At 40.0% G+C, this 16,026-nt stretch overlaps 1 protein-coding gene across 5 annotated transcripts in view; it reads right to left on the bottom strand.

Annotated features, from left to right (window-relative positions):
* LOC130553005 (neural cell adhesion molecule 2-like) overlaps window positions 1–16,026 on the bottom strand; it is a 169,621-nt gene that overhangs the window by 23,339 nt on the left and 130,256 nt on the right. For all 5 annotated transcript variants that reach the window (XM_057331735.1, XM_057331736.1, XM_057331734.1 and 2 more), the window contains exons 7-12: window positions 15,102–15,271; window positions 11,913–12,058; window positions 6,508–6,658; window positions 4,748–4,935; window positions 4,415–4,511; window positions 1,390–1,563 (exon numbers count right to left, since the gene is read on the bottom strand). In XM_057331735.1, the coding sequence (XP_057187718.1) occupies window positions 1,390–1,563; window positions 4,415–4,511; window positions 4,748–4,935; window positions 6,508–6,658; window positions 11,913–12,058; window positions 15,102–15,271 (926 nt within the window). The remainder of the gene's footprint in view (window positions 1–1,389; window positions 1,564–4,414; window positions 4,512–4,747; window positions 4,936–6,507; window positions 6,659–11,912; window positions 12,059–15,101; window positions 15,272–16,026) is intronic.

Genomic DNA, 16,026 nt, shown 5'->3' on the forward strand with positions numbered 1-16,026 from the left:
TGTCAATACAGCTATTCATGTTAGTTCATGGTGCATTAACTAATGTTAACAGTGACAACGTTTGATTTTAATAATTTATTTATAAACGCTGAAATTAACATGTAGTAATATTAATAAATGCTGTAGAAGTATTGTTCGTTGTTAGTTCATGTTAGCTAATGCATTAAATAATTGTTAACAAATAGCACCTTATTGTAAAGTGTTACCACGATATTCTTTCATTTTTTACGATCTATATAGGCCTATCGAAAGGTTCGTGTATTTCTGTCTATTCTATGAAATGCATCAGGAAGGGAATTACATCACAGTATTATGACAGCACGTCTGAGACCGTGACCCTGCAAATGATTCCATTAGTTAATTTCCATGAGAAAGCAGTAATACAAATGAACCGACTCGACGGGCCGGCGTTATTGTGCTTAATGAGCGCAGTCACAGAACATTGAGCTCTTAATTAAAGATCCACAAAGAATATGCGGATGTAATCGAAGTCATTACGCTCCTATTTGAGTTTTTCCAGCAGCGAGCAGAGAAGAAATATTTTGGAGGTCTGGTGCTGACCTCTCCACACGCATGGCTTTATTTTCTTGGAAGCCCTGCAGGATTGTGATTTGAAGTTGAGCCGTAAAACTTCCCACGCTTAAAGGTTTCTATTTGTTCCTTGCTTTGAGAAGGAATGTTATTGCTTTGTTCGGTGTGTTGGCTAATGACCTCTTAATGCACAAAAGAGAAATCATTGAACGACCACTACGACGACAAAATACGTTTAATGATCAAAGTGTTTAAACTCATTATCTCTAGTGCGGCTTCAGCCAGTGAAAATGTGCTTTGGTCGCACCAAAACAAAGCAGGATCATTCTCAACACATCACAATCCAGCAATACGTGATAATGGAGTTTAGAGGAAGTGTGTTTTTATTTCTAAAGCGTTTCCCTTATGCAGCCGGCAAAGAAAAAATATTGAACGTACTGTTTCTCGAAGACATCAATAAGATATGAAGGGAGAATTTCTCCAAAGAAAAGTCAAGAGATCGCCACGTGACCGAAACATGCTACTGTAGTGCTGTATTTTTCTTCTTAAAGAATTTTAAAGGGATAGTTCACCCAAAAATCATCATTATTCACTCTCGTGTCATTCACAACCTGTATATGCCTCTTATTTTTGTGGAACACAAAAGAAGATATTTTGAGAAATGTCTTTTGTCTATACAATGGAAGTCAATGGGGTCCCAAATTGTTTGGTTCCCCACGTTCTTCAAAATATCTTCTTTTGTGTTCTGCACGAGTAAGGGTGATTAATGATGGCAGAACAGATATTTTAAGGTGAACTGTCCCTTTAAAAACACACCTGAGCCTAAAACACAAGACAAAGTTCAAATAAAACACTCACTCTGAACTCCATGTGATCTCACTGTCCTCCAATCGGGTGAGCTTATGTCTTTGTAATGGATGATGTAATAGCTGATGGGAACACCTCCGTGTGAGTCGGGCTTCATGAAGGTCACGGTGGCGAGACGTTGGGATATGGCGGTCAGTCTGACGGAGGTCGGATTCGAAGGAACATCTGTAACAGAACGTCATGTTTTAACCAAAGGTGTCCACAAAACCAACTGTGACTTCGAAGCTTCTGTCAAAATAGGTGTTGAAGCTTCTGTTTATCAAGAAAAATGTAAGTAAAATTTGAGAAATAAGTGCTGGATGCAAACATACACAATCTTCTCTCTTTCATTCACACACAAACGTAAGACAGGACATCATATTCATCAGAACTCTTCCTGTTATCTGACAAACCAGCACCAACCCACAAGAGCCTGACCTGCCAAAACACATAAACATAACCGCTCTCTCCTTCACACGCGGTACGTGTGCAGCGTCTTGATGCATCATTCAACTCCAGTTTTACATTCACTGAAGAAAATGTGAGGTTTGCTTGTCAATGATGTTCTGCTCTTAGATCTACCTCTGGTTCACTCCATTGAAATCAATGAGATTGTGTTCCTCCAGTTGAATCGTCTGGCAGGTAAAAACCATGTTTGATTTCGTAAAAAATCGATCATCATATCGTAGAAAAGTCTAAAAGTCTAACGTCATCATATCGTAGACACACACAAAAACAGTAAAGGCAAAAGTATAGTCCGGCCGCCCCGCATGACGTAATTTTTCGTCATCAGGAGGGTCCGCAGTCATCCGCACACCCCGTTCACGCGCAGCCCATTTTTTGAGACCGCGCAGACGGAACGCGTGCAACAGCGCATGCGCGAAAAATGTTGAATCCGCCGAGTCCGCTCCGTGACATACTGCGCATGCGTCGAACCCGTCTATCCGCATTTATCCACGATTGAGTATGCTCAAGAAGCTGTGCGGACACGTTTGTGTGCGAGACGGAAAGTCGGAAAGTCAAGTATACCCGACCCTTAACTTCTTTTGTATTGACACTTTAGTTATTTTAATATTAATTATTATATATAAAAATATAATTTATTATAAATATTAAATAAAAAAATGTAATAAAAAGTAAATTATTACATTGAAAAGTGATATATACAGTACAGTAGATCTCCCAGAAATGTTACAATGTTTCGTTTTGTGGTTAACTGTGGTTATTTGTTAATAGTAAATGTTGTTGTGTTATATTAAATCCTCCAATCTAGTACATTTTGTGTTACTTTTAAATCTTTTAAATTTAATCTCATTTGTTAAATAACAACACGTATTTTTGTGTTATGAACTTCTCAATTATCACAACGTCCTTTTCGTTTCCTTCACGTCTTAGCTCCACCTCTTAAGGATTTGAGGGAAGGACGCCCAAAGAAGAAAAGAAGTGAGGACGGAGGCAGGAGGAAATGGCATTATCCTCAATTTCTCAAGTGTCGCTTCAAATCAAATTCAAAATGTCATCAATTAATGATGACTGTGCATAAAAACATGGAAGCGGTTATTTGCACTAAGTGTAAATAGCAATAGATGCTATTTACGTTAATTGAAAATAGCAGTAGATTTTGTTTACACTAAGTGAAAATAGCAGCATTTCTTAGCGATGTGCGATTTACACTAACCGAAAATAGCTGTACTTTCTTTGGATTAAGTAGAAATAGTAGTTAGATGCTATTGGTACTTATATACGTAGTACAGTGGCAGATAACGTTACTATTTGCACCTCAGTATTGTTGTGCATTATATTTATAAAAATTATTAAAACGATGGCAACTTATTGAGATATTAAAGCCCTACACCTACCCCTAAACCTTATGAATAAAAATGAATTTTAAGTCTTAAATCAATTTGATTGAAAACAAATGCCTTTATGATCTGTAATGTAATAGAAAAAGTAATCGAGCGTTTTCAGCGAGAGGTGGATTAGAACCCTGGCTACAGACTTTACACCTTACGCCACTGGAGACACTGTTTGAAATGGCGTCGTTCTTACGCTTTCTCTATTCCAATCACATATTGGTGGGTGGAGCTGGTGCAAATAGTCTCTGCCAACAAGGCGGGCTGTTTGTACTCTGTGTAAATAGACACTCCATAAAAAAATACAGTTAAATACGTACTTTAGATGGGATTCATATCCCCACTAACCAAACAGATCTCATCCCCCATTGACTCCCATAGTATTTATGTTCCCTACTATGGCAGTAAACGGGGAATGAGATCTGTTTGGTTACTGACATTCTTCCAAATATCTTCCTCTGTGTTCAGCAGAACAAAGACATTTATACAAGTTTTGAACAATCTGAGGGTGAGTAAATGTCATTTTTGGGTGAACTGTCCCTTTAAAATAATGTAAAAAACATGCTTAAAAGTGCTCATAAGTGTACATGGCATATGCAAAATAAACGTTATACAGAAATATTAGATATACTGGCTAAATTAGGTCTACAAATGTGTTGTTCTTAACTAGACACAGAGAGTGTGTGTGCGTGTATGTGTCTGTTAAGAGTAGTGTGTGCGAGTTAATTTGTGTGCGTGCGATATTTTCTTGTGATGTAGATGAACTAAATCTTTATGGGATATTAAAGAGCTCTAGAGTAAATGAACGCTGTACTCTGGTATATTAGTGAGCTCTCTAGTAAATCACCTTACACAGAAAATTAACTGCGGTTAAATGAAGGATACACAGTATCATCATGGATGCCTGACGCATCACTAAAATATTACAGCCACCTATTCGATTACACTAATTTGAAGAACACAAATAAAAGAAAAAACTCAGAATCGTTCTAAAATCAAACATTTTATTTCTATAATGTAATAAGAAGGAAGAATAAACGTGGAGAAGCGTCTCTATTGCATGTGACTCAATATAGGATGGTGAATGTGGGATTTCATTCGGGTTTTAACGTCAGGTAGACAGTATAAATTCACCAAGACTTATTCACGTTCTCCTCTCGAGGTTATTGAAGGTGAACACATACCTGCCTGTGCTAATATAAACTCCTGGTATCGAGCGCCAATGTTGTTTCTGGCTGTGCAGTTGTAGCGCCCGAAATCCCTATCGGACACTGGAGTGACCTGTGGATAAACATGTGAAGTGAATTATTCAAGAGAAACGGGAATAGTGTGAAACTCTCATCCTTCTTAAACAAACACACAACCAGCTGGTATCAGTTCACAGTACATAATATCCTCATAAATGTTCAATAATAACGTGTTTGAATGCAGGACAAAGACATCGGTTTTCCTGCATTGTCGTTGTCTTTCAACATGTTCACTAGCATAAATATTAAACGCATGTGATGTTAGCGAACCTCCAGAATGGAGCGGCCCTCTGCGGTGTGGATCTGTATGTTGCCCGTCCCCTGGCTGGAGATGGTAAAGCGATCTCTTCTCCAGAGCATCGTCGCTGGAGGGTTGGACCTCGCGTCACAGCTGATGTTCACTGGATTTCCCTCCCACGAGAAGAAGATGGTCTGATTGGTCTGGAACTTTGGCGCATCTAATAAGAGACAAAGTTACATTTACACGCATTTATTCAGCCATATCAGCTTATGGGGTTACGGTAGGTTAGGGCGGGCAAAACATTTTGGGACGTGGTACTACCGCCATCCTGATCTGTTATTTCTCACGGTAACTCCTGGAACGCAATCATGAATGGATGAAGGGGGCGCTCATAAGGTATTACATATTGTATGGGTCATTCTGTGTCAACTCAACCAGATGTCCCTTGATAACAATTTTCCATTTAAAAATTCTTATTCTGGAGAGAAATACAATGAATAGCAGCTGTATGCTAAGGCAGTGGTTCTCAAACTGGGGGCCGTGGCCCCCTGGGGGGCCCCAAGATGGATCCAGGGGGCCACAGATTTTGTGGCATTTTATGAAATATAGAAATTTATCATAGATTTTATGCAATCAAACATCAGAAAAATGACACCACCAACCAAAAGAATTGAGGTTCCAGCATTGTATAACGGAATGTTTTTGGTTGTTCATCACTTCAGCATATCCCTCCAAATGCTCAAAATCAACATTTTAAGCTGGGAAAGTTACTAACATATCACCCTTTATGATCAACAGGCCCTCGTCACAAATAATGCAATGTTTCTTTTCTTAAAGCAAAAAATTCACAGATCCAGCGATTCACAAACACCCAAGCAAACGTGTTTCACCAGCAAATCTCTTTCTCAACCATTAATGACTCTTCATGTGAGAAACACACATGCAGGCAAATGTTCTTTAACAGCGAGTGGTGTGAATGTCTCTTGTGTTTTAAGCGCTGAGGGCATCAACAGTATGAAGGCATTACTCCTGCATAATGCTGCTAGCAAGCCTCCATTCCAGAGATTAATGCCGGGACCTCCGTCACATCTGAGCAGCGGCGCGGGTGCGGAGAGAAGCTCCCACACTAAATAAATGACTTCATTAGCACCACAGTAACGCTTGGTTGGCTCCTGCCGACGTGAACCCCGCCCCACGCTGAGCCGGTGACATGACGACGCTCCTGCCGCCTCACGATGTCAGGGTCAGCGACGTGCGTTCTGTACGATAAACGCTTGAAATGACTCATGAGACGTGTGATTCAATGAGCATGTTTTGCATTGTTTCGAATTTGAAGTTTGTGGCTGGATGGCAGTGTGAATGTGAAATTTGTTGCTCATAAAATAAATTGAGCACAAGTATAAGTACAGCCATAAACAAAGACGCGGTTGAAATATGCGTGAAGGTCATTTTTAATTTGGTACCGAAAACCCATTAGCTGGTATTTGAGTAAATGCAGAGTCGCAGGTCTGGACAAGAACGAGAATCGGAGGAATTATTCCTTTCATAATTGGCCCCAATGGATGTTGTTTCTTCTAGAATAATTCCACAGGCCAACAAAAATAATTCTGTACACTGGGGGGTAAAATAACTATTGTGACCAGTAAAGTAAATAAAAAACGGTGATGAAAAGTCCTCAGAAAATATTCAAGGACCTTACGAGAATTATCAGCAACCCAGTTTACTTGACTTCTCAACAGAAGTATAATTGAGTCACTTGACGCTGAGGTATATAAATGTCAAATCTTACATTCAATATCCAGGAACATGCTCTTCTGATGGCCTCCGATCCTACTGAGGGCCTCGCAGTCGAAGCGACCCCAGTCTGAGAGCCGCACGCCGCTGATGGTCAACGTGGACTTCCCGTGCCGTCCGCGTACCTCCACACGGCCGTCCTGACTCTAAACGAAAACAAACAAATTCATTTACATTACTGACACCTTGTTATCATTGTCCGGCCAAGATAGAACATAAACTATAACATTAGATAAACATACAGTAAGAGTGTCGAAGCATCAAAACGTAGTAAGAATGTTGGTTCTTTAAAAAGAGCTGCAGTCCTGTTCTTCTAATCCACAGTATAATATCATTTGGTCTCTGTGGTGGCAGTAAGACAGGGACTTTAAATATAAAGGTATTAGGACGAGTCCGTCCCCTAACGCCCACTTTAATGATCACCGTTCCTCTTACTCTCGGAGAAATCGATCTCTAGCTTCACCTTCCCTTTATTGTCTGGATGGCCAGCTTTACTGCCTAACAACACGTTGTGACATGTGTTTTATGGGGCGAGGGCTATTACTGTTGACTGGAGACCTGAAGGTTTCCTTCAATTCACACTAATGCATTAGACTCGTTTTTATTCAGCTAGCGAAAGTGGCCTGTGGCCTTTCCACAATATGAAATCAACAAACAAACTGACACGTTAAAACGAGGCTTACACAGCATCTGTATTTGGATCTGCTAAACACACGTCACACTGCTACAGGGTTACAGGTGGTTGCCAAGGTGTTGCTAGGCAACTGCTAGGTTTTGAGCATATTGCTATGGGGTTACTAGGGGGCTTTGTTGCCTGTGCTAAACGTGGCACTTCCATATAGCATTGTGGGTGGTTGCCAGGGTGTTGCTATGCAGCTGCTAAGGGTGCTCTGGGGGGTTGCTAGGGCATTGCAAAGGGGTTACTAGAGTATTACTGTGCAGTTGCTAGGAAATTGCATAGCAACCCAAGTTAAAAGAAGTCATCCCCAGTCTTCAGACAGGATTTAGACATTTCCTCCAAAAATACTTCAATTAGATTTTTTTTCTCTTACTTTTTACCATGAAAATCCAATTGTTGAGGAAGGTAATAGGTCATCTCCTCAACAACCTCTCAGAGTGATGCGAGTATCATTCATGTTTGTAACAAGAACAGCGTGAAACGTGCTAAAGTTTAATATCTGGAGTAATGGGTTTGTTTGCTCACTGTAAGAATAAGCAATAATAACAGAGATGCTTTCCTTAGCAAACACTCTTAATATATTCATTGAATGCCGTTTGAACTCAAATACACATATACACAAACAGCGACAATGCATGCGAACACAAGTACATGAATATAAAGTCCCTGCACACAAACACAACAGAGCTTACTGAAAAAAAAAAACATTTCCGACTGAATGAATCTAATAAACCGCTAATAAAAGCAATTGCCGGAATCGTATTTCTTATTCTGTGGAGCAAATTCATCTTCTTGTTTTATGACCTCAAAAACAAATTACATTTTAGAGCAGGAGAGTAAGCAGACACAAGAGGTGAGTACAGACCAACAGTATCTCGCTGTCTGTGTGAATGAGTGTGTGTGTGTATAGCCTCTCTGACACCGTCCGCCTTGGGCTGACGCTTCCTGACTGTTTGATATGCTACTGAGATCTCTGTGAGACAACAGAACCACAGCACAGAGAGGAAAAGACAGAAGGACAACAGAGCAGCAGACCGACAGACAGACAGATAGACATACGGATGAATAGTTAGATAGAAAGATAGATACAGATAGCTAGACGAACAGACAGACAGACAGATAGCTAGATGGACAGACAAACAGAGAGACAGACAGCTAAAAAGAGAGGCAGATACAGTAGCTAAATAGACAGATGGGTAGCAAGAAAGACAGGCAGACAAACACACAAACAGATAGCTAGACAGACAGACAAACAAACAGAGAGACAGACAGCTAGAAAGAGAGACAGATAGTTAAACAGACAGACAAATAGCAAGACAGACAGACAGACAGATAGATAGACAGACAGGCAGACAAATACACAGTATAGAAAAACTGTAAGAAAGCAAGACATACAGACGGAGAGCTAGACAGACAACTAGACAAAACAGATAACTAGAGAAACAGACAGACAGACATCTAGACCGGCAGACCGCTAGACAGACGGACATACAACTAGACAGACACATAGCTAGACAGACAGACAGATAGCTAGAAAGAGAGGCAGATAGCTAAACAGATAGACAGATAGCAAGACAGACAGACCGATAGCTAGACAGACAACTAGACAAAACAGATAGCTAGACAGGCAGACAGCTAGACAGGCAGACAGACGGACATACAACTAGACAAAACAGATAGCTAGAGAAGCAGACAGACAGACAGCTAGACAGACACATAGCTAGACAGACAGACAGATAGCTAGAAAGACAGGCAGATAGCTAAACAGATAGACAGATAGCAAGACAGACAGACCGATAGCAAGAGAGACAACTAGACAAAACAGATAGCTAGAGAAACAGACAGATAGCTAGACAGGCAGACAGACAGACAGCTAGACAGGCAGACAGACAGACAGCTAGACAGGCAGACAGACATACATACATACACTGTAAAAAAATACAGTAAACAACTGGCAGCTATATTTGCCAGCACATAGCTGTAATTTTACAGCATACCTACTGTAATCTGCAACAACAGTTTATTACTCTAGAAGACATTATAATTTGCACAATATAATACTGTTATTTGACGTATTTGGCAGACACTTCTATCCAAAGCGACTAACATCGTATTATCCTATTATTATCCTATACATTTATACGTGTAAACCACTGGGATCGAACCCACAACCTTGCGTTGTTAACGCAATGCTCTTACCACTGAGCTACAGGAAAACTTTTGGTGTTCCTGCTGTGATTTCCATTAATTGTTTATTACTAGAGGTGGGACCAAGTCATTAGGCTTGTTCGACTTGATGCGGCGCCGCAAGATCCGACAGGCGAATGACATCAAAGTAACGCGAGAGCCATTCGAAAAACCATAAAATGTTTGGTTTCGAATCGCTCTCGCGGTACTTTGATGTCATACGCCTGTCGGATCTTGCGGCGCCGACAGGCCGCAACAACAAACGAACAAGCCTATTGTTTTCAAGTCCCAATCAAGTCCCAAGTCAAGAGAGGCGAGTTCAAGTCAGGTTGCAAGTCCTGAATGTTAATGGAACTGAATCAATATCACTTTTGTGCCCACAAAAATCACCATTATTGTGATCAGTGTTTGCTTTAGTTGGGCTCCTGATCCTCGGCTTCAGAAAAGTTACTTATTCAGTGGTGTAATAGTGTTTCAGAAAGAACGCTTGTGCACTAAGACAGAAATGCTAAAAAACAAGTTACATGACATTTAAATATATGACGTTTATCATAAAAAAGTAATAATACTGATTAATTGATGACTAGTTTGAGTGCTCTGAATTGTAAATGCACATGAACTTCGACAAAATAAACCGAAACATATTACTGACACACTTAGACATCAACACTCATCACACAAACCTCAACCATGGTGAGCATTATCAAAGTAATTCAGATAAACAGATCAACTGCAATGCATGCTGGGAGTCATGAATGAGTTTTGTACTATGATGTTACCCAGCATGCATTGCAGCATGAATTTTTCTTTTGTTGATTGTCACCATTGTTGAGATTTATACACTGATTCTTCATGTGTTTGTGTGTCTGAGTCGTTAAGCTGTTTTAACAGTTTGTGATTATATTTGTTCATTCCTAAATAAATTCACAGTGTTTTATAAGCTCATGCTCCAGTAGCAGAGAACTGACATTGACAGTGAACAAGAGAAGACAAACTTTAAAACGAGTTCATCATTAAACAGAAGTGAGCCTCTGTCTAAGCTTGCTTTGACCCAATGATTGTATTTTAATACAGCTACAACAGCCAAAGAAAACTAATTTAACATTAAAATAAAAGAGTCAAAAGCCCAACTAAAGCAAACACTGATCACAATAATGGTGATTTTTGTGGGCACAAAAGTGATATTGATTCAGTTCCATTAACATTCAGGACTTGCAACCTGACTTGGACTCGCCTCTCTTCTCTTGACAGGAACTCTAAAAGCTTTCCTGTAGCTCAGTGGTAAGAGCATTGCGTTAACAACACAAGGTTGTGGGTTCGATTCCAGGGGATTACACATATAAATGTATAGGATAATGCAATGTAAGTCGCTTTGGATAAAAGCGCCTGCCTAGTGCATACATGTAAAATAACAGTATTATATTGTGCAAATTATAATGTCTTTTACAGTAATAAACTGTTGTTGCAGATTACAGCAGGTATGCTGTAAAATTAGAGCTATGTGCTGGCAAATATAGCTGCCAGTTGTTTACTGTAATTTAACAGGGAATTTTTTTACAGTGTACAGACAGACAGACAGACAGACAGACAACCAACTAGACAGACACATAGCTAAACAGACAGACAGATAGAAAGACAGCAGACAGACAATTAGACAAGACAGATAACTAGAGAAACAGACAGACAGACAGAACGACAGACAGACAGACAGCTAGATAGGCTGACAGACAGCTAGACAGACACACAGACAACTAGACAAGACAGATAGCTAGAGAAACAGACAGACAGACAGCTAGACAGACACATAGCTAGACAGACAGACAGATAGCTAGAAAGACAGGCAGACAGACAACTAGACAAGACAGATAACTAGAGAAACAGACAGACAGACAGACACATAGCTAAACAGACAGACAGATAGAAAGACAGCAGACAGACAGCTAGACAACTAGACAGGACAGATAACTAGAGAAACAGACAGACAGACACACAGCTAAACAGACAGACAGATAGAAAGACAGCAGACAGACAGCTAGATAGACAACTAGACAAGACAGATAGCTAGGGAAACAGACAGACAGACAAAAAACTAGACAAACACATAGCTAGACAGACAGACATACAGACAATTAGACAAGACAGATAGCTAGCTAGATAAACAGACAGCTAGACAGACAGACAGATAGACAGTCAACTGGACAGACAGATAGCTAGCCAGAGAGAACCCAGGCCAAACAGACAGACAGAGGAAGCTAGAGAGCCAGATCTGCTGTTGTGTTGAAGTGAATGAGGTGAAATGAGGTGAAACAGTTTGATCATCATTGTGAAGTTGTCAAATATCTGAATCCTGTAATGACTCAATTATGAGAAACGCTGCGTGTGCTGATGATTATAAAAGAATCACTGTCAAATCCACCGAGTGGTTTTAAGGGAACACTTTACCCCAGAAAAAGATCTTTCACCCTCACGTTTTTTCAAACCTCTGTTTGCCATTTTGACATGGAGGGTCAGAGGTGTGTGTGTGTGTTCTTCACCTTATCTCCATCTTTGAATGTCTGTCCGTCACTGGCTCTTCTCCATGAGATCTCAGGCACGGGTTCACCTTCAGCTGTACAGGAAATCATAGCAGCGCTTCCCTCCACCGCCGTCACGTTCCGTAACTGAGTGATGTGAGGCGGGACTGAACACACACACAGATAGACAGACAGACAGATGCAGACAGACAGGTCAATGCACACCTTTGAGTCAATTCTTTTGAACTACATCAATACTTATCCTCAGACTTTTATGTCGGTGGGTAATTGCTTTGAATTACATCTAAATTTTCAGCAAACGCAATGTTCTCTCAGATACGAGTGCGTCCTTTGACACTTCACAGCGCGAGTCAAAATTTGTCTCACATTTATAGAAACTCTCTTTCACCTTCTCACTTCACACATAAAGGCAAGAAATTATATTCTGCGGGAAGAAGTTTAACCTGATTTAACCATTGTAAGACAATTTAAAGTTTCAGGAAGTTTTCCTCCTCAAGTACAGTCACATAAAAAACAAACTGCATTATGTAAATAATAAAGAATTAATATCTCACGACAGTCGATGCTGAACCATTTACAAATAATGCAGATAATAAACACTATCAAACTGCACTATAGGTGTCTATAAAAAGTTTTAGACGTGTATGTATTTGCCTGTTCTAAATAAGCTGAGCTTTTCCCAAACTTCACTGAAGTCAAGAGCAAACAAGCCCACAGCGACTTTCTGCTCTTCATCTCTCACAGAGATCAGCTGAATGCAGCAGAATAAATCCATGAAATGACTGAAGCCCCGCAGAAAAGCTCCTCACAGGCTTTTTGAACAACATCTGCAAGGATCAAGCGGTTATTTGTAGCAACAGACGCTGAAGAATCGTCCGCCGGAAGGATGGAACGAATGCTTGTGTGAAGATCGACAGAGCTGGAAGATTCTAGGAAGACTACAAATTTTCAATCTTTTGATTTCCTGAGGTAAATGAAACAAAAGAGTTGAAAGATTGCCATCATGATGTCAGGGAGCTATGGGTGTTTACCTGAGTGTTGTGGTGGTGTGAAAAGTGATCGTGAGGGTGAGGTGGGTGCTTGCCAGGACATTTAAGGTGGTTGCCAGGGTGTCATATGGTTTGGGGAGAGGTGTGTTACTCTTTTTAATGGGCGAACCATATGATGATACCAAAATATCACAGATATCATAGAGAGGAGTTCTGTTCATAGAGTTCTATTGCCTAGTACACAGCCATCTGAGACACCCTAGCAACCAAACAAAAAACGCTTAGGACTCCTTAGCAACCACTTAGCATTGAATTTTAACCTAAAGATGAATAGAAATATAATATAATTTAATATTATACAATATAATATAATACTGTACAATATAATGATAATGTTATATTATCAATATAATATAATTTAATGAAAATAATAATACATTAAAAATAAAATAGATTAAAAACGATGACATTTCATATAAAATTCCAGTTACACCCTGTTGCTGCCACCTCTGCTCTCCACCTGAGGGCGCCATGTGGCTCAGTGTTTCTACCTGTTTTGTAAGGACTCCATATCCCATCATACCTTGTGTCTTGTGATTGTTAAAGGGGTCATATGGCACGAATACGTGTTTTTCTGTGTCTTTGGTGCGTTATAAAGTAAGTTGCCCATGCATGTATTAGACACGTAAAATTGCAAAAATGAAAGTGTGGGAACAAAAGATGCATTCTATCTAAAAGCGAATGCTCACCCAGACCTGCCTGAAACGCCTCGTGTAGCCACACCCCCACAAATCTACATCAGTTCCTGGTATGAGTTAACTAAGACCGCCCAAATGTATACGCAAGTAAGTGGGCGTACCTGTCAGTACAATTTCTTTGGAACCTGATGTTCCAAATATGGTAAGAGGCGTTACATTTCCCTCACACGCTTGCAGTATTCCACCAATCATTACGCACTGGTGAACTGGCCAATCATAGCATACCTCGCTTTTCAGAGCCATGAGCTTTGTTAAAAATCTGCGCCTTTCAGAGAGGAGATGACGGCAGCGTTTTTGAACATTAAATAGTATACACATTGCATTACATCTAAAACAAACCATAATATTCGTTTTAGCCGTGTCATGTGACCCCTTTAACTGGTTTCACCTGTGTCTCATTTCCTGTTTGTCCCTGCATCTGTGTATTTACAGCCCTTGTGTTCAGTTATCTGTTGTCAATTGTTGTTTATGTTACGCCCTCGTGTATCTCTTGTTATCTTGGATATTAATGTTACCCTTTTGTGTTTTCTCGTGTGTTTTTGGACTACTCCGTGGATTTCATGTTACTTTATTAGAGGATTAAACGGCACTTGGATCTACTTCCTGCACTTGGATCTACTTCCTGCACTTGGATCTACTTCCTGTTCTCCTGTCTGCCCTGTTCGTAACAGAACCACAAATGTCGGGCTGTTGGTCCGAGAGTGATTGGCAGCAAGTTTAATATTGTGACACTAATATTTTGTAGCGTGTACTTAGTGTCACTCACACTACATGTTGGCTAAATAACTTGTGTCAACAGAGACAGAATCCGAACTCTTAAAGTTCATTTACTCTTTTATTAATGAAGTCCTTCATTCTCAAGAATAAAGATCTCCCCTGTGTGCGAAACGTCAAGAGCCATAAACGTCACGTTTGCCCCATCTGATTAGACGGCCATATAAATGTGCATTTTGAAGAACAAGCCTCTCTGGCACTTGGAGATGGACTCTGATGGCAGTGAATAAATCTCCATGCATTTCCATGCCGAAGACAGAAGGTCCAATCAGAATAATCAGTTTTCCAATGCGCACACCAGCTTCCTGAAAGCATCGATTGAATCTGAGTCCCATAAAGAACCTGCTGGAGTTTTTCATGATAACTGAGTGCTCTTTCATTTCCCTGTTTGAAACAGCAGCGCATTTCCTGCGCGGGTGGCTTCACGCGTGTGGTGCGTTCAGAGACGCATTGCTTCATTTTCTTCCAGAGAATTTGAGTGGAAAGCAACTAAATGGAAAAAGAAAAGAAAAATCGCCGTCCGCTGCGGGTGTGAGTAAAGACTTCCCCGGTCACGAACACACACAAAAATACGTCATTAAAAATGTTCTAATTATATGGCTCAATCGAAGCATATGCATGCACGTCAATATTATCGATCAACTCTAAGATAGATAAATGTTCCTCACCGAAGACTTTGAGGAAGAGTTGACTCTCCGTACTCCCAGCTTTGTTGCTGGCTCGACACGTGTAGGGTCCTCCGTCCCCCTGCCGGATGTTTTTAACCGTCAGCGTGCTTTTTCCCCTGTCCAGAGAGTTTAACACGTACTGCTCCGAGCGCTCGATCACGTGACCCTTCCTGTGGAAAAGCAAGAACTCAATTTCCAAACAAGACTCGATAACAGTAATGCTTGATTTGGAAACTACAAAATAAAAAATAAAAAAATGTTTTTATAGAAATGAATTAAAACAAATTCTATGCTGCGACATCATTTTCTCGCAGTGTTTTTGTTTCGTTTTTCGGCACATTTTAAGCTTTGATTTCAGAGGAAACCAGCAAAATTCTGTTGATGCTTGAAACAAAAAAAGTTCGACTAAAAAAGTACTAGAACACATAATCTTGTTTTTACTTTTGAATTAGATTTCTCTTAGCCCACTGGCAAACAGCTTTTTAAGCAAAGTTTCGATTAGGTTACGTTAGATTTCTTTGAAAGCAAGACATACAATCTTGTCCCATTTTGCTTCTTAAATACATATATCTTGTTTAAAGGATGTTCAGATAATTGTGTTAAAAAAACAAGACAAAACATCTGAGAAGAATTGCAGTGTATTCATGTGCTGGTCACAGATACTGCATGAAATCAGATTTCTTTAATATCACACGTGATTCAAATGCTGTAGAAACTCACCAGCTGAGATCTAAAAAAGCATTCACAACATCATATGAAAATCTGTTTTTGAATCTGCACCATTTCTGACAGTCACAGCAGCCAATTTAACACGCATTAACATCAAACTGTCTGTTCTTAAAATAATATTTAAACTTAGTTAAAAGAGAACTTTGCACCTGCGGGCAAAAATACATCCGATTTAATGTACTTTAATTTCAGCAAT

Source organism: Triplophysa rosa, linkage group LG4 (assembly GCF_024868665.1).
Source record: "Triplophysa rosa linkage group LG4, Trosa_1v2, whole genome shotgun sequence".
Taxonomy (NCBI): domain Eukaryota; kingdom Metazoa; phylum Chordata; class Actinopteri; order Cypriniformes; family Nemacheilidae; genus Triplophysa; species Triplophysa rosa.